Raw genomic sequence first — 19387 nt, forward strand, 5'->3', positions numbered from 1 at the left:
CACTACAGACCTCTGGGACAAGCCTGCCTGGACACATGACAGTCTGAAAGAGGAGTTCTGAAGCACAAAAGTTTTCAATTTTGATGAACTCCAATTTACTGCTTCTTCTGTTAGGAGTCATGGGTAAGAGACCACTGCCTAATCCAAGGACACAAAGATCTACACCTATAAGTCTCTTTTCAGACTTTTATAACTTTTGCTCTTTCACTTGGGTCTCCGTCGACTCGATGCCGGGTTAACTTTTGGTCAGGGCACGCAGCAGGTTCGTCAGCATTCTCTGGCTTGTGGCCGTCCAGCTGCCTCAAGACCCCTATAAACAGTTCTCCCTTCTCCCCTCTGTCTGGCATGCCTGTTGAAAACCCACTGGCCACAGAGGGACGCTTTATTCCTGGACGCTTCGTTTTGTGTCGTTGATCTGTCCCCCATATGCCAATACCACCCTGCCTGGATGATTACAGCCCGAAGGGAGTTCTGACATCAGGAAGTGTGAGTCTTCTTTTTGAAGATGGTTTTAGCTATTCTGGGTCCCTGGCATTTCCATAAGAACTTTAGAAGCAGCTTGTCAATTTCTGTAAAAAGACAGCCAGGATTTTGACTGAGGTTTTTTTTTTTTTTTTGATGGCAATCACACTCGATCATTGGAGTTCACTGTCATTGCACCAATGCCACGTCTTCCAATCCATAAACGCCAACGTCCAGGCTGACTTTTTAAACTCTACAGAGTACATACAGTAACTCTGAAAAAACAAAAAGCCTCATCTGAGCATCAGTGGTGTGCTAAGGCCTGCTCCATATGAGTGACAGTTGGCCGAAGCACGCAGGCCCCACTTGGGAGAAAGGGCCTTGTTTTCCATGGGGACCTCCTGGAGCAACCAAGGCAAGCTGCCGGTTTGTGGGGCGAGGAGGGTCCCAGGTCCCATGCTCTCCCAGAGCACCAGGAATGCAGAGCAAGCCCAGCTTTAAACAGTGCTGGGAGCAAGGTATGGAGAGGAAACAGAAATACTGCTCACCTGTAGGACTCTGCGAAAAACTAAAAATAAACCTTGTCAAAAGACCTGCCTGCACAACGAAGAAATATGTCTATCAACCTGGGAAGCGGGGAAAAAAGCCTGCATAAAATCAATGGGAAAGTCATGACAGGCTGCTGGGAGCCCTCGCCACACGCCCAAGTGAGGACCGTTGGCAGGTCTCAGCAGCAGGATGAAGGACGCCCACCTCTCAACAGGACCGGACCCTGCACCACACCTCAAGGAAGACAGGATTCTGTTGTATTCTTTAGACCAGGCATTCCCTGACTCTGTCCAAACACGCAGGCAAACTGAAGCTACTATCATGTAAAATCTAAAACTCAGAAAAATAGTATTGAGATCTTTCTGGCATAAAACTGAACCTGCTTTAGCACCAATTGCTCCAGCATCCTGGAGGTGACCTCTAGGGGACCTGGCAACAGCCTTTCCCAGCTCATCATGAAGAAAGGCTCCACCTCCTGACTGTGAGCTCTGACGAGGGGAGAAGTGCACCTCTCTTCCTCTGGGGGGTGTGCGGGGCCTGCACTGAGTGTGGAGGAGAGGGTCACTGACCACAGGATCAATGCAGCATGTGCCCTCCACTGTGGCAGAGAAGAAGGCCAGCGCAGGACACCAGCTCAGCAGGAGAGGCGGGTAAGGGGCCACCTGGCAGAGGCTGATGATAAGGCCAGATTCAGGGTTCACAAATCCAGAAGCCAGAGTCGGGGGGAGATTATGGCCCTGTGGGGGCTCTGCCACCAGACAGCACCACTGTCCAGCCACATCCCACTAGACAGGGAACCTGGAAAAGGAGAAGCAGAGCTGACGGAGAGAGAGAAGCCACTGGTGAGGGCTGCAGAGTGGGGAAACACTGTGGTTTCAGCACTTGGGCTTCTAAACCTTGAAACCAGAGCCCGAGCATCTCCCCAGGAGCCCAGGCTGGGCTATTCTCAAGGTCAGAGAGCAGGGACTCAGCAGCATCGCATGGGTCCATCCCAGCAGAGCCCCACAGGTGATGGGAAGGCAGAGGCGAGGCTGGCAGGGAGAGATCTCACCCAAAACCCAGCAGTACTGAGGGGCTTAACCCGGCAGAGGATCTTCCCGATGTCAAATGCCAGGGTGCATACATGCACACGCCACACCGGTTTTCAACTTTTCTGTAAGTCTTAAAATTTTCCTAACAAAATGATGGAAAACCCAAAGAGTAGTATCCTCTTTGCAGAGAGCAGAAAAATACCTTCAGCAAAATCCGAATGGCAGGTGATTTTAGAGTTGTGACTTACGCCATAAAGGCATATGATCCCGTGGTCCAGAGCCCAGCCACAGGGTGATGAAGAATGGCCTGAGCCACCGTGCTGTAGTGGCAGCGTTCCTCACTCCTTCCAATATAGTGGAATTTGAAGCTGGCGGAAGAAAGTGAGGAGCAGTGGCCCTGCGCGCCCATCAAGGCAGTGTCCTGGGGCAGGCCACCCACCTCCATGAACCATCACCACACATCAGTCAGAATTTTCACAATGCTGAATCAAAGCCACACAACACCTCCAGCTCTGTAAGTCACAGAGAAGAACCCAATCGAAGGAAGGACAGCCTCAACAGCAAGGCCCAGGATTCAGTGCCTGGCCACTAAGAGGAGGAACACAGGCTGGAACCTGAATCCTGAAAACCATGTCAAAATGAGGAAATTTAACTAATGCACATTTGCTTAGTCCTTGCAACCGTGTTCATGGACTGTCCAATGAACCCAAGTGCAAAGTGTGATGGACAGGAAACATAACAGTCACAGCCAGGAGACTGACTGGAGGACGCGCGGCCAGCTCCTGGGACCTGGAGGACATGGAACAAAGTAAAGAAAGTTCCTCTGAGTTGCTCAGGCCAGCAGGACAGGCAGACTGGCCAACAGAACCCACCAAAGGATAAAGGCTGAGAGACTGTGGCTGTGTCGGCGGGTCTCTCATACTTTTCTGCAAAGCTGTTAGGGAATAGAGCTCTGGCAACGGCCAGCTCTCCCCAGCCTCCATCTGCAGTCAGAGCAAACACAGCTCCTGCCAGGTGCCGGGGCCGGGGCTGCTGACCCAGCTGTTCCTCCTCATTTTAAACCTGGGCTTTGTTTTTTGACCCTCCTCCTCAGCTCTGACCACTCCACCAACGCCCCAGACCAAGGCCTTGATGGGCTCCTGCCCCCGGGCTGGCCCTGCCTCCTGTACCTACAGTTAGACTGCGGTTTCCTCTGCGCTCCGTGTTCTTTGCCTTCCTTTCTTTTGGTGCTTAGAACACATGTTTGGGGAGATCAAGTCACTAGGACCCACGTCCCCTGGACTGAGAGGCAGGCACCACGCTGACAGCAGTTCCAGCATCACCCTGCTGGCCTCTCACTTGACAACCCCCATGTGACAGAGGGAGGGCAGAGAAGGCAGGGGCTTCACCGAGCTGCCCACAGCCAGCTGCAGGAAGGCGTCAGTCTAAGAGGGACAGGCCGTGATGGCAGAACTGCAGGCGGGTGGGGGCGAGCTGCTCCCTCTTCACAGAAGAACCAGCAACTCTGAACATTTCCACTCTACCATGTCGTACATGGAAATTCTTTTGCCTTTAGCAAAATCTACTACAGTGAAAGAGGAGGGTTAAAATTTAAAGTGCTACTAGCCAGTAAGATGTGTGGGGAAGAAACGTGGATTTTGAAGTTCATAAACAAAACATGCAAACCCCTCCGATTTATTAAAATACCGAGCTACTTACTCTCCTAGACTTCGGTCACGAAAGGCAAGTGCATTTGGGAGAAAAACAACAACATTCAGTTATAGTACAAGATCTTACAGCAAAACACCGACAGTGAATGCTCTGCTCTGTTAAGCAGATTAATGGTTATTTATCCAAAACCTACTGGACATTTAGACACATTCCTTTATTGACAAGAAGGAAGGTTTATGTTAAATTCACTTTCTATTCCAGCTACTCAGGAGGCCGAGGCAGGAGGACTGCTTGAGTCCAGGTGTTCAGGGCCAGCCTGGGCAGCACAGTGACTCTGTGACTCGAGGAAAAAAGAAATTCACATTGTAATATCCACATTGTAGCAAACACATCACAAAACTGCCTTTAAAATTTACCTCCAATGTTCTTTTCATGAGCCCCCCCAAAATACAAATTTAGAGGGAGCATACAAAGCTGTCGCTACACAACAGGTGACACAGGACAGACCATGGACATGTGCCCCTCAGGACAGAGCCCTAAGAGAAGCTAACTCCTCGCATCTTACAGAGTAGTCTCAGGGCCGGAAGGAACCCAGGCAGCCACCTGCTCTGTTCCATCCCAAGGAATCCAGACATGTCAGGGCCAGCAAACCACAGAGGTCCAGGGGCATAAGTGGCAGGTGTGCAACATGAGAAAGGCCCCAAGAAACAGCCAGCTGGCCACTGGGAGCAAGAAGGCCCACCCTACATCAATGCCCATGGTGGTGCCTCCCCCAGGACAAAACAAAGAAGATGCTTTGGCAAAACTAAAAGAACACACGAGATGCTCAGTGCTGCTTGCCACGGAGAATCCCTGGCATCCAGGATTTCCCACCCCTCAGTCCCCAGGCCTCCGAAACCTAAATAGCAATCTTTCAAAATTAAATCCCCTCACCTCTTTCTGCTCCACCTGCAGTGCTGACTTCAGGATGTCGCGGAGCTGCATCAGCTGTCTTCGCTCTTCATCCTGGGCCTGCTTGATCTTTAAAGCCAAATGGAGCAGAGAGAGGTGAGGCTGCAGCAGGGAGGTGACCGCTCCTCTTGCGGGCCACACCCTCCCCAGCCACGGCGGGGGATGCCAGGCCACCCTCCATCAGGCAGGGTGGGGCAGCCCCTCGCTGGGTGGCACAGCGTGCTCAGGCCAGATGGCACACAGGACAGGCAGAGGGGCTGCTCACCGTGTGCAGATCCGTGGACAGGGTTTCAATGGAAGGCCTGAGGCTTTCTACTGCTTTCAGTCCGTCTTGGAAAAAACTAGGGGAAGAAAAAACACAGATTGTGCTTCATAAAGGAGAAAATAACCTTGTCAGAGGGAGAGAAACTTCTTTAAAGAAAAATGACTGGCATCATTACCTAACTCCGGGGGGAAACGTCTATATGAATAGAAACTTAAAATCAGGCAAATCAAGAATAAAAGGACACCCAAAACTAGAAGAATAGGAAAGGAACTACAATTAGCCTGAGCACTTGTGATTTTTCTTGACCCACATAAATTGAGATCTTCGGTTGACGATGAGAAACAGGACTCTACTGAAAATGGCAGCAAGAGCTTTGATTCAGAGTCTTGTGAGCACCTAAATGGAAGGATCTGTGGCCAAGGGAAAAAAGCCGCAGGGTGCTGCAAGAGTGAGACTGGGAGAATTTCCTCCACAGCAATGGCCACGTGGAAAAGAGAAGGAACACAGTAAAACCAACCAACCAACCAACCAACCAACCAACAGGCAGCTCTGAGGCACAGGCCGCGCCCACTCCACCCACAGAGTGGACAGCGAGGTGGGAGCACTGAAGGTCAAATAGCAAAAGGAGGGTCGTAAGCGCAGAGCTGGAAGCTGTGAGGTCACTGGTGGCGTGGGCAGGGCCCGCGCAGCAGGTCAGTGCCGCCTGCCCCAGGCCAGCTGCCTGGGACCCTGCTGGGGAATGAGGAGGCCGCCTCCCCACAGGCTCTGGACCACACGACCCTGCGCTGCCTATGTGGTTGGCCCTGCGGCCTCCAGACACAGTGGCAGCCCCACAGGCCTCCTCTGTCCCCCATGGCCACCAAATTCTTCAAGCCTCAGGCCTCTGCCCGCAGCGCCTGTTCCACCCAGCTGTGTCCATGTTGAAAAGGGCTCTTCCTGGTATATTCTCTCGGCATTTTGTCCTTCGCTTCACAACGTGTGCCACACTGGCAACTGTGTGTTCGAAGTGTGATTATCTACCATGTGATTCTCCCGTTACGTCTCAAGTTCCAGGACGGAAGGCAGGGAGGGACAGAAGAGGAGAAATTGCCAGCTTCTGCCTGTCGCCGGACCCCAGGAGACTACCTGCAGGAGGTGATGTGGGTCTCACCTCTGCTCCTCTCAGGTGATGTTTCTGCCTTTTAAACTCAGCAGTGGCCCCATGGGACCATTTTTACACCAAGTGTCTCGTGGGCTGTGAAAACAGCACAGAAGGGTGCTGCTGGGCCTCGGGTCCGCAACGGCCAGAAGGAAGGGCAGGAGCTGCATGCCGTGGGAGCTGCAAATCACTGCAGCCAGTCGAAGGGGCCACAGCCTGGGATGTTCTCACCTTTCTCTCTGGATATACACAAGCTCTCATACTCCTGATCCTCTAGTTCACCTAACTCATCTTCTTCTGAAGACAGTGCATGCCTCTGGCGTAGCCACGGCGTCAGAGAGACCCACCCAGGTGCCTTCCCCAGAGTTAGGGCAGGAAAGCCAGGTCTTGCGCACCTCTGCACTTCCCACTCCCAGCACCAGGGCTGACAGGGAGCAGATGTGCCTTCAGGCTGCAGAGGAAATCTGGAAGCCCTGCAGAGCTGCAGGATGAGAAACTGTCCTGTTCCCTTCTGTCTTGAACTCAGATGATTCTAACGTTTTATTTACAAATTTTCGTTATGTAACTATTTCTTTAATCACTTCAAATTCTTATAAAATAGGAAGGAAGGGAGGGAGAGAACATGAGTGAGAGAGCTAGGGTTGGGAACAGGAACAATGTTAAGGAGGTTAGCGGCAGAGGTGCCCTGGGGAGCCGGAACAGGAGCTCTGCCCTGGCACCTCCGCAGCCTGGCAACTGTCCCCCAGGTGGGAACCCTGAGAGGAGCCAAGGGCTCAGGGAAGGTTCTCTCCTCACGGCGACTGTTTCCAGCATCGCAATGCACATCCACTCGGAAGAACGATGTAAATTTGGATTTACAGTGGGGACTTCGGCCTCCCCAGACTTCACCATCTGCCTCCACCTGGAGAACCTCCTCACTCTGGTTTTCAAACCCCATCTTTCCACAAACTCCGTATATGAGGCATGCTGCGGCACCCGGGTAGACTCTCAAAATGCAGCCAGGCACTAGGGGGAGCTTCCAGGGAGGAGCAGGAGGGCTGCCTTGCTGGCTTGGTCACCATGGCATTCCTGAGCACACGTCCCTGGCAGATTATTCCTAAGTGGAGCCCATTAACATTTTTCTAAGTTTTAGTCAAGGAACTTAAGCCATGGACAATTATCAGATCAAGTTTTGTTTTTGATCGCACATTTCCCAGCCTGCTTGGCCAGATTTTCAAGCCTTGAAAATGCACCTGCTTAGATGTGATCATGATCTCCAGCGTTCCTCTGGCCCTATAGCACGTGACAAATCGCCCCACCCTCAGGCTTCAGGGATCACAGTCTAACATCACACTTCGTTCCTCATTCCCTGAAGGTCTGCCCTTCCCTCACTCGAGAACAACCTTCTCCAGGACCGTGGACCAAGTCCGATCAACTCAGTGCCCCTAGTTCATGGGACAACAGCGGGCGTCATGGGTCCAGCAGGGAGGTACGTGCTGGAAGAGCAAGTCCCTCCACACTCAGTCCACCTGCCAGAACCCGGCCATCCTGGGTTTCAGTTAGGGTTTCCAAGGCTGCCTACTCCACTGGAGAACCGGACCCTCCCTCTGTAGCAGCCCAGGCTGACAGAGGAACTTTCAGGAAATCCAGGAATGAGGCAGAGATGCAAATTCTTTTCTTAAGTGAAATGAAAGACAAAGAACATGGAAGTATTTCTTAAAAACAGAGAAAAGCAGAACAAGTTTAAAAAACAACTCATGCACATTCAAGTACTTCTCTGGGACAAGCCAGTATGGCTTCCAGGACCTCAGTGAAACATGGTGGCCTCATGCACCTCCAGTGGCCGGTGTGCAGGGAGGGTTCCTCGGGCAAAGCTGGGCTTCTGGGCCAAGAGGGTTGATGAGAACTTCAGTGAGCGAACATGAAGGACTCCCACAGGTGAAACGCCCACAGGCCCAGATCCCCCATGAGCCACAGCAGAGTCTCAGCCTCCACGTTTTATCCGCAAATATGAATTTAAAAAGTCAAAGCAACGTAACTGATTTAGGATCATGCAGTGAACACACACACACACACACACACACACACACACACACACACACAGATTGAAGAAGGAAGTAACGGAAGATTCTTATTTTAATAGGTCACTGAGCTTATGCCCATAAAAGGCCAACTAGTTCACTTTCCACAAGGGTCTGTTGCTACCCAACTGATAGTTTGGGCAAAATAAAGGGAAAAAAAAGGAAATCCCAGAATAGCTTCTTCCTAAAAATATCAGCAAGGAAGCGACCCACTTCCTAAACCGCCTCATACCAGGTTAAACGAGACCTAGAGGGGGGATCTGCATGTTGCGGTCACGTGTCACAGGAAATGAGTCTGTCAAAGAGCTCATCTTGAAAATCCTACAGATGCAAGGTCTTCTCACCCTCTGGGACGGTCTCTAGATTTTCAATCTGGCACAAGCACCTGTGCACACACTCCAGCCATCCGACCTTAGCTGCTCCAGCAGAGCTGTCCTCTCTACACGGAGAGTGGTGACAGCTCAGGCTACGGCCCGAGGCCCTGCTGCACACCCGTACCAGGCACCCGTGCCCTGTCCCAAGGGAGACCCAGTGAGTGGCATGGAGCCTCCTAAGAGGGTGTCCTTCACTCTTAGAGAGATTAGACCAGAGGACGCCATGAAGGACACGTGCAGAGGGTGCCACGGTAGTGCAGGAGAAGCCACGTGTCCCCTTGAGAGATGAGAATGCAGCTGAGGAGCTCACAGTCCAGGAGCCAGGTCCCGGGAGAGGGCAGGAGCCAGGGAGGGTCCAGGGGCACGGGACAACATTCCAGGGAAAGGAGCGATGTGTGCACAAAAGGCACAGTAGGGCCAGGTGTGGTGAGGTGTTTGTGATCCCGGTGACTCAGAAGACAGAGGCAAGAAAATCACAAGTTCGAGACCAGCCTCCACAACTTAGTGAAACCATCTCAAAAACAAACAAGAAAAAGCAAGGACTTGGGATGTGGCTCAATGGTTCAGCACCTCTGGACTCAAACCCCATTACCAAAAAAGAAGAAAAAAGAAAAGGCACATCGGCCTGGGCACAGCCTGTCTGGGGAAGGTATGGAGACAGGCGATTCTACCTCCAAAAGATTCCGCAAGGTAGTCCCACCTCCCACCCCCGCTACGCCCAACAAGTCACCGTCCTCTCTGGCTGCACCAGGATGGGAGCCGCATGCCCACACGAAGGTCCTGCCTCTGGCTTCTCCTTCCAGAAGCTGCTCCCTGTCCCCGCTCATGCCTTGACCCAGCCACATCCGGGGTCCGTGCATGGGCCTCTGGAGCAGCTCCACCAGTGGAACATACAGTCACCAGCAGAAGAGCTTTGCTTCTGGGCTTCTTGAATCAGCACAACCCAAACAGGGCCTGGCACACACAGGAGCACCATGTGAATGGATCCTCTGCCTAAAACCATTCCAGGGCATCCCAACACCCGGGGTCAAATCCTGAACCTCAGGAGACACCGAGGCCGTCCACGTGCAGGTCTTTCCATTCACTCTGGTTCCACCCCACTCCTTCCCCACTCCTAAGGCACCTGGCCTTTTCCTGCCTTCAGACCCCAGCGCTCCCTGGACCGTCCCTCCCTGCCCACCTGCCGGCTCCTTTAGATTGCAGAACACAGTCTCCTAATCCAAGAAATATCTGAGTACCTGCTATGTGCTAGGCACAGTGCTCTGACTGTTGGAGAATCTAATAGTAACAACACAGAAAAGGAGAAAAGATACGCCACCCTGAGTCTCTGTCTAAACTGGGTTATTCTATCTATTTGGTCTCACCTTCCTACACTGCAGAACACTCATCAACATCCGGTTTTTCAGTTCAACCCCTGACCTGACTCTGGAGCAAGGAGTCCTCCTGTCCCCAGCACAGAGGACATGACACAGCACACACTGGATTCGTCTGTCGGTCAAGTGAGTGAACAGCCAGGGGCCTAAACGACTGTTAATAGACGCCTGCTTTTGCCAGCAACTGGGGTCTGGGAGCAGAAGCAGGTGATGAGGCCGCTGGTGAAGGGCCGAGTTGAGGTTAAACATGAAGTTTCTCCTTCTTTCTTATTCTCACCCTCCCTCATTCATCAAGGTCCCTGGCCTTATAATATCATAATAAAGGAAAGACTTTTCCTAATTTAATACACTGTATCAACATCATCTCATTTCTCTTAAAAACATCCGAAATCATGTGTCAGATAAACTAATTTGCTCCTCAACACAAAAAGAGCAAAAATAAAGACATTTAGGAACTACTGTGGATTTTTTAAAATATTGTATACATATTTTTACTTTTTACTGAGATATAATTACCAAACCATTAAGTTCACCCTTCTAAAGTGGAGAGTAAGGTGGGTTTAGTATATTCATGAAGCTGTTCAATCAGCACCAACTTCAGAACTTTTCATTACCCCTCCAAAGCAAGGCTGTACCCATTAGCAATCATCCCCTAGGTCTTCCTTGCTCAGGCTGATGCAACCATAATCTGCTTCTTTATGAATCTGCTTATTCCTGAATTGTCGAAACCAAACCACACAGGACATGGCCTTCTGTGTCTGTCCCCCTTTATGTGCCAGGTTCTCCAGGTTCACTCACACAGCACATACCGGTGCTTGGTTCCTCTGACTGGGGATTCCTAAATGACCTACAATACTGCATGCTACCACTCCCTGGGAAACATTCAAATGACATCATGAAAAAGAAAGGGACTTACTTGCATTGGGCGTGAAAATACTTGATCAGATTCTGAAGTAAATCCACTCCTTTCTTAATCTTGATTTCATTGACCTTCAGCAGATACTGTGGAGAAACAAAGGAGAGACGATTACAGGAAGAAGCCCAAGAGGGGCTTTCATGGGAGCTTCTGGAGATAGGTCGATTCTTCCACTTCTCAGAGGTCCGTGACAATGAGCAGAGCCCACTTGACTCCTCCGCACACCACAACTAAGGCTCCTTCCACAGTAAGGCCCTGTGAACGCTCTGCCAGGCGGATAATTAGATGATCAAGAGCCAGGAGCTCCTGCTAACAGGACACTGCCCTTATCCTGCAGGCACAGCCTTGCCCTGGCTGCAAGGAAGGAGGTACTGGAACAGATGGGGTTTCTAACCATCTTGGATCTTCCTGTGCACAGGCTGGGGTTGAGGCCCCTCTCTTTAGGCAGGTCACCGTCCAACACTAACAGTTACAACTCTGCCGCTAAGACCCCTGGCACTGTGTCACTGACCCCAAGATACTCCCTCTAAATATGACTGTTTAAAACACACATCTCAAAAATAAAATAAAATAAAACATAAAAAAAATAATAATAATTTTAGGGAACATGATTTCAAATTAGCCTTTAAAAGTTCTGAATTTTGGTCTGGTTGAAATGAAATAGTTTCAGAAATGTGTTTGGTCAGGAGATAGAAATATTTTAAATAACTTTGTTTGGCTTTAATTGTATCAAGATATACACTATGCATTGCCAAAATGTTCACGTATACAATCAGGTTCATTAGTCTTGCCTTTATTGTCTGTTTAATCTCAGCTGTTTTTTTATTCAAAGAATCAATAAAGCAATTTGATAAAGCAAAAAAAAAATTTAAAAAAATAAAATAAAACACACATCTCTTTGAAATTAATTAAAGCCATTTTTAACTTGGAGAATTCATTAGTGACCACGAAGATATCAGAAAGCCCTGGGGGTCTATAAAACTAGCATCAAGAAATACATTTGTTCTTCCCTAAAGGCTTACAGAACAAGGACTCCACTAAGTCCCCATCCCTCTGCTGTTAGGAGGACTCTGACATCTCATCTGAGACAGAATGCCCTGGCGTGTCTGTTGACCCTTGCTGAGACACACAGGCTCCCAGTTGTCACACACAGTAAGCCCACATCCGCATGCTCCCCAGGTGGGTGGTGCACCCCATAGACAGGAAACTGCTCTGAAACCATGAGCTACAGATTCCCTTTTCTCTGAAACAACTGCCCATGAGGCCTCTTCCCCCTTCCTTTTGGTATTTACTCCTGGTTAAATGGACATCTGGCAACATATCAAAATGATACATCTTTAATCAAATGCTTAGCAGTGTATCAAAACTTAGAGTCGGTGCATCCTTTGACCCAGAAATCCTCCTTACCGGAACTCGTTCTAAGGGATGATCATAAACGGTTAGAGAGGGAATAGAAAAGACTCCCCGCAGCCTGTTCACAGGACGTGCTGCTCTGAGCAGGCAGGAAGCCCAGCAGAGGTGGCAGAGGTGACAGAGGTGGCAGAGGTGGAGAGGTGGCAGCGGTTTCTTCCCGCACACCCACAAGCAAGGCACAGAAACGGAAAGGCTTCGAGAGCAACGGCTCTTGTGGTCGGAGGGTCTCTGGTCTTGGAGAAATGCTCCCAGGGTCTGTCCTGTGCCTCCCCCTTCCCAAGGTGAGGCTGAGGCCGCAGGACGGGTGAGCCCAGGGCACAGGGGGGAGCAGGGGAAGCTGGGGAGAGCACACTGCCCCTGCGGCAGGACATCACAAAGTGCCTTGAAGTTGCTCCCTCTGCCTTCTCACCTATCTCCTGGGTCACTGATTCTGTGGGGACCCAGACAAATCATTTAAAAGCACCTCAAGTGTTTTAGCTAATTCCAGTGAGAGGAGGCAAGTTTGAGAAAGTATGTATGTGAGGCCAGAAAGAAGTTCTCTACTTTTAATAAATGGTTGCTGCTAGAGTAACCTACCCACCACGAGACAAGGATCCCCCAATGAAATGAACCGTCAACTCAGAAGCAGAGGTCAATGATCCATCGGGCCTGTCTCTGAAGCCTCAGGTCGGAGCCACACTCCTGGGGAGGCTGCAGTGGGGGTGCAGGCCACAGGAAGCCTGGTGACCTGCCGTTCCAACACCTTACCTCGCACATCTGCAGCTGGAAGAACCGCCTTTCCTTCTCCATCTCTTCTGCAATTTCTGCTCCACTTATTTCAGTGCGAATCATCCCATGAAGCTTGGCATGCTCCTTTTTCTCCTTCTCTATTTTGGTTCTATATATCGGGGAGAAAAAAAAAGCCCAGGTAAATCAAGAGGCCTGTTGGCACAGAGGCTGCACTGGACAGTCCTGAAGCTGTCCATCAGCCAGCCCGTGAGAAGAATGCTCAGCACACATTTTAGAACAGAACGGCATCTTAATGCTCAAAGGAAAAAAAAAATACTGTCATCATAAAAATGCCAAACTTAGCCTTCCCACAACTGACTCAGCACACACTTCCCAAGCACCTGCTTGGCTCTGCCCTGGGCAGAGGAGGTAGGTCTGCACGCACCTCGATCTTCCCTACTGCGCTTCTCCCTAGACAGGCCCGCTCCCCATTTGTGTAGCCAGCTAGTTCTCCTGCCTGGCCTGCCACAGCGTGCACGCTGCAGAAGAAAACAAACTTCCTCCTGATTTCTTCCCGCTCTAATCCCCTGTCCTAAGGATCTCAGGCTGAATGCTTATTAGCTAAATATCAAGTGCGCACTTTAGCACCAACCAGTGGGAGCACATCTAAGAGAAGAACCAGTGTCAAAGGAGCCACAAAATCACATCACCTACGAAGGGCTGGAAGTCACTGTGAATACTTATTCTAGAGAAAAGGAAACTAAAGAAAGCCAACGGAAATCACTCCATCTGAGGGGCTGTCGGGCAGACCTGGGAAGCGGCACTTCCTGTAGGGCCTCGAGGCGTGCACCTCAAGACAGGTGGCACTTTCCTAACGGCTACTCAAAGATGAAATGGGCTGCGTGGGCCTCCAGAGGTCACCATCACAGGAGGTGGTGCAGGGGTGCATGCAGAGAGTGTTTAAGAAGAGGCAAGAAGAAGAGTATGTTTCTTTAGCGTGGCGCTTAGTGCTGGGCAGGTGCATCCTCAACAATCCAAAGGACAAAGAAGAACGTGAGCAGCGAAGGCCTTTGGTAGGGATGCTGCTCAATGAATTCAGGCATCTGGGAGGGGTCAGACTGGAAGGCCCCAGGCCCCTGCACCAGGCTCACTCAACTCCAAGGCCACCGACACCCTCAAGGGAACAAGACAGTGCAGACCTGAGCCATCTCTCTTAATTTCACTGTGGAATCACCAACCACTACACACCATGAGGCCTCTTGGGAAAGGAACCTTGCACGTTAGAGGGTAAAGCATTACCTCCTTTGTGTAGCCTAGGATACTTTCAAGATAAAAGGGCGCTGCTCCCTCCTCCTCGGATTCTGGTGTGTGTGAGTAGTTGTGCTTCTGCCCTAAGTGGTCTTCATCACACAGAAGGTTATGTTAACCCCTTCCTGGACCCTCCCCTCAGGCCAGACACCTCTTTCCACAGTCTTCCCCAGCAGCCCCCCCGACACCACGGTCCAGCTGTGCACAGAAGCATCTCTAGGCAGGCTGCTGAGGGGGGTAACAGGAGCAGCTGGATGCCAGGCAGCAGACCCACCTCCTGGCCCTGGCTCAAGACCCTCCCACTGGGAGACCATCTGTAAAGCAGGAATGCTGATCCCTAGTCTCTCATCCAACTGGGTCCAGATGGAGAATGCTAAAGGGCCAGGGACAATGGATTAGAGCCTCTCTGGGTGGAACAGAGCTTCAAGATCCTGGGGCTCAGCACTCCCCCAAGCCGAAATCATCATGCACCATTAGTGAAACGCCATAATTGGAATCCAAGCAACTCTGTGTGGGAATTTAACATTTCTATAAACAGAGTAAGTATCAAAGGTTGAGTATTCGTTACTTTGATCTTTGTGATCCTTCACTACTGAAAAGACATCCAAAGCTGGTTTGGAAAAAACCCACTTATATTCACATCTGAATTGACTTCCTTCCTAACACCTCTCACTTTACCAGATGGCTTTGTATGGAAGTTTCTATTTCCATTCAGAAAAGTCTCCAATCCCAAGGCACAGAGATTATGCAAAGTAAACACGAGGCATTTAAAAATGTTTTCTTTTTTTCCAGTATTTAAAATAACTGAAACCCCTCTTCCCCACAATGGCCAGCTCGATTCTCAATGGTTCAATTCTCCCCACCCTAGGAATGAGGGAAACATTACCCAACTGTCCACCATCAGCAGGGGCGAGCTCGACATTAGCAGAGCTCACAGTCTGTGTGGAAGAGCCGACAGACGTCTTTCATGCTCTTCTCTGACAAAGTAATCAAGTAAAGCAGAAGGAGAACGGTGTTGCAGCATCTTTCTAAAACCAAGGAGCCGGTGTTCCAGAAACACAGACCCAAAGCTAAAAGCAGATGGTTTTCATAAATCATCAAGAAGACAAAGTCTGAGAACTGCAACGCTATCACAAATGGCAGTAAAATGAGAAGTATGTGAAGACAAACACCTCCTGGAGAGAATGGTCCTGACTTCCCTTGGTAGGTTCTGCACTTGACACGTATGACCACCATAATGCCACAGAAAAAGAGACAGGGCTCTGGAAGAGGCCACCCCCCGAGTGCAGTAAGCACCCAGAGAAGCACCTGTCTTATCAGGAACCGTGCAGCACGGCTCCAGTGTCCTTCCTGGATCAAGGTTTATTCAGACGACCCTGGGGGCACCAAACTTGATTTAAAATTGAAATCTCAAGTCACCTACACATATTTTTAAAAATGAAAACACTCACATTTTGGTTTCATAGTCCTTCCAAGCTTTATCAAAGGGCTTTTTCAAGTCCTGTAAACAGAGAAGCAGCAATTAAGCAGGACAAATCATTAACTTCTGGGCAAAACACACTTCCTTATCCCTAGACCAGTCCTGAACAAAACATTAATTTCTGTAATAAATGATGTACGAAACCCCATGAAAAAATAAAGAACCCGGAGCACAAGCTTTTAATAAGACTGGAGCTGGCACTTCTTTCTTTCTCCTTTTAGAATATTTATTATAGAAGATGCCAAATGTGCGTAAAGGTACAGAGACGTGTCAATGTACCCATCACCCAGTTAACAGGACTGATCCATCATCTGTCACCCCTCCTGACTCTCTCTGCCCTTGGTATATCCTAAAATTGAATCTAGAAAGAGAAGATCTGGAATAACTCAGTACCTCTCTCTAAAAGAAGGAGACTCTGACTTTTCCCATTAGCATGTGAATCTCCCTAACACACCTAGCCCTGACTTGAGCCTGACAATCAGGATATAAAGCCACCCAGGTTCCCTGGGGTTCCTCTGCACTATCTGGAGATGACGCTTTGTATTCTCTGACAGCCTGGCTCAAAAAATTCTGCACCCTTAAAATTCTGTCTGATCGTTCCTACCTGGCGATGCCTCCTTCACCGGGTTCTGTGGGAGAGGAAAACCCGACTGGGAATGCTTCTTTTGGCCCTTCGATGGCCTTGCAAAGTCCTCAGTGCTCTGGCAGTTCCCGCCCCTCAATCTCCCGCCCTGGCAGCTGCCACCACGGCTTCCACTGTGGGCCTCCCCTCCCTGCCCAGGGCACCCTCCCTCTGGTGGTTCTGACTAACCCAGATGCCCTGTTCTCCAGCCCCCAGAGGGAGGGTAGGCAATGCTCTCTCCTGGCACATTCTGTAAGGGAGACACCAACAAGTCTCAGCAGAGTCCCAAGACAGGTCAGCCAGGACTTCCAGATATGCCCAGGAATCACACACAGAGTCAATCAAAGAACTCGACTCCCAAGAACTCAGCCAAGCCCCCTCCAGCCCTGCCTGCCCCTGTGAAGCAGGTCCGTCATGGCAGGCATGTCCTGAACAGCCACCAGCCTCTAGGGCGCAGAACACGAAGCCAGCCAGTCCCTGAGAATGCGACCCTCCCTTCAGGACAACCGTCCTGGCTGGGTCCCTTCCCATCTGTGAATCCGTGGCACGGCAGCTGGAAGAGCCAGGCTTCTCACAGGTCTCCCTGCTAACCGAGGGGCTTGGCCGTGCTCAGTCTCCACGACAGAGCCTCGCTCCCCTTTGCTTTCCCCCCTCCCCAAGACTGTGGCACCAAGAGGATGACCAGCAAGGCCAAGCGTCACCATGTTCTGGCCCAAAGGTGGTGTCAAATGGCAAACCAAAGGACAGAGAAAGCAAAAGCGCCCTGTTGTCCCAGGAGGAATGGTGGCAGCTGCCCTGTGGGGCCATGACCCAGGCTGGGACTTCAGGAGGTGTGAGGCCCGAGACCCGGATGGAGTCCTACCCCTTTCACTCCTTTCAGGTCCCCCTTCAGCAAACTGTCCAGAGGGAAGGAGATTATGTTGTTCATATTCTGAATCTAAAAGACAAAAACAAAGAGGAAATTCTTACTCCGTTTGCCTTTTAATCTAGGTAAGCAAGATGTTAGAGAGGGCATTTGGTCACGGCTAAACGGCCCTGAAAACCTGGCCAGCACAGCACAAGAGTGGAGGGCCTTCCGCAGTCCCGTGCCCTCCTGACACCACCATTTCACAGATGAGATACCTGTCTAAAGCATCTGCGTGTTTTACACAAACCTAACACACGTCTAATGGAAGCTCTGCGTGTTTTACACATACCTAACGAAAGGCCGTGTGCTTTCTCAATAGTGAACCTGCACTGTTCAGCTCTGAAGTCTGTGCAAAGGCAGTTACAGTGAGGAAAATGTCTCTGAAAGCAGCAACAACAGACCTGGTCTGAAGAACCGGAGTGAAGGGAATGCCCCTGCGGCTCTCAGGCTCCCCACTCTGTGCACAGAGCTCCCCACTTGGAGACAGACCAAAGGAGAGGCAAATCCAGGCTTCCGTCTGCCGGGAAGGCCCAGGAGTAAGTGCTGAGTGTGAACTCGAGGGGTGTGTCGGTGAGTGCAGGAGGAACGGGTGTGTCGAGGAGTGTGTATGGAGAGCGTGGGGTGCACATGGGTGCCAGTGTGTGTGAGGTGTGGGGAGCATGGGGGAGAGCGGGTGAAGGGGTGCAGCTGGAGGAAGGAGACCAAGGGCAGAGTCTTGGAGCCCCGTTCCTCCTGCAGCAGGAAGGCAGGAGACTGCTGGCCGGCACCAAAACCAGTGGAATCCACCTCCTGACACCCGGGGCACACCAGGCAGGCCAGTCTGTCACACCGGCAGCTTGAACCCAAGCAAAGTCAAAGCTGCAAAGCCCCAGCCAGGGACAACCTCCAGGCAGGGACTCGCATCCTGAGCCCCCAAGACTCCCTCTCCAGTGAAGTCCTCCCATGCCAGGCCTGGCCTGAGCCTACCCTGGGCTACCAGCTCCAATTAACAGGCCCCCCGAGCAGAAGGGGGGTGGGGCACAGACTTCGCATTCACTCTCACTACTGAGCAAATGAAACCATTTTTAGTTCAATCACCTTCAATAGGGAGATAAAACTGAGGTGCCATGTTTATGGCAATATGGGATGTGATTTCCAGACACCATTGGGTGGATACAATTTTCAGACAAAAATTCACTTGAAAATACTGTTAGGTGCGTAACAGCACCTGCTGCATTCTCAACCAACTCTGAGGGTGGCGCACACCTGTATTCCCAGCAACTTGGGAGGCTCAGGCAGGAGGACCACACATTCAAAGCCAGCCTCAGCAACTTAGCAAGACCCTGTCTCAAAATAAAAAGTAAAGAGGGCTGGGATATGGCTCAGTGGTTAAGCCCCTTGGTCCAATCCACAGAACCAAAAAAAAAGAACTCTGCCAAATAATTTTCATCAATTAACAAGTGTCATTTCAGAGATGATTTTTGGGGGGTAACGTCTGCCTCAGAATTAAATAGCCACACAAGGAGAGAAATGAATTACAGTAGATGGGGTAGAGAGAGAAGATGTGAGGGAAGGGGAGGGGGGATAGTAGGGGATAGGAAAGGTAGCAGAATACAACAATTACTAATAGGGCATTATGTAAAATTGTGGATGTGTAACCGACGTGATTCTGCAATCTGCATTTGGGGTAAAATTGGGAGTTCATAACCCACTTCAATCTAATGTATGAAACATGATATGTCAAGAGCTTTGTAATGTTGTGAACAACCAATAAAAAAAAATAAATAAATTTAAAAAATAAATAAATAAATAGCCACATTTCTCTTGTAGCTGGCACTCCTTCAGGGCACAGTGTGATCAGCTCCTCAAAGAGGTGAATGCTTCCTCCTGAAAGGCTTGGTTTAAGGTGAGGTCTGCGGATGACCCGAAGGGACGGTGACACACAGAGGCCTTGCCGGTGACCAACCTCCAGGAGCAGGCACACCTGGTTTCAATGGTGGACCAGCGCAGGAGGAACCTGCAGCAGACACACGGTCCCTGCACGGTGGGCACTTCCCTCCACCCACAGGAGTCAGTGTGGGCTCCTCCCTGCTCCGCGGCTCAGGGCCACGCTTCACCCTACTCCATCCCTCAAGTCTTCTGACCTCCAGGCCCTCCCACAACATCCCTCCATGCTGCGTCCAAGGTCTCCTCAGTGCGGC

General features: G+C 50.6%; 1 protein-coding gene across 2 annotated transcripts in view; it reads right to left on the reverse strand.

Moving 5' to 3' along the window:
• The window catches only part of ASAP2 (ArfGAP with SH3 domain, ankyrin repeat and PH domain 2), a 157319-nt gene that overhangs the window by 54184 nt on the left and 83748 nt on the right, over positions 1–19387 (reverse strand). For both annotated transcript variants that reach the window (XM_081264242.1, XM_081264243.1), the window contains exons 4-9: positions 17163–17237; positions 15650–15699; positions 12930–13059; positions 10770–10855; positions 4909–4984; positions 4626–4712 (exon numbers count right to left, since the gene is read on the reverse strand). In XM_081264242.1, the coding sequence (XP_081120368.1) occupies positions 4626–4712; positions 4909–4984; positions 10770–10855; positions 12930–13059; positions 15650–15699; positions 17163–17237 (504 nt within the window). The remainder of the gene's footprint in view (positions 1–4625; positions 4713–4908; positions 4985–10769; positions 10856–12929; positions 13060–15649; positions 15700–17162; positions 17238–19387) is intronic.

Source organism: Spermophilus citellus (assembly GCF_964194105.1).
Source record: "Spermophilus citellus genome assembly, chromosome: 13".
NCBI classification, from domain to species: domain Eukaryota; kingdom Metazoa; phylum Chordata; class Mammalia; order Rodentia; family Sciuridae; genus Spermophilus; species Spermophilus citellus.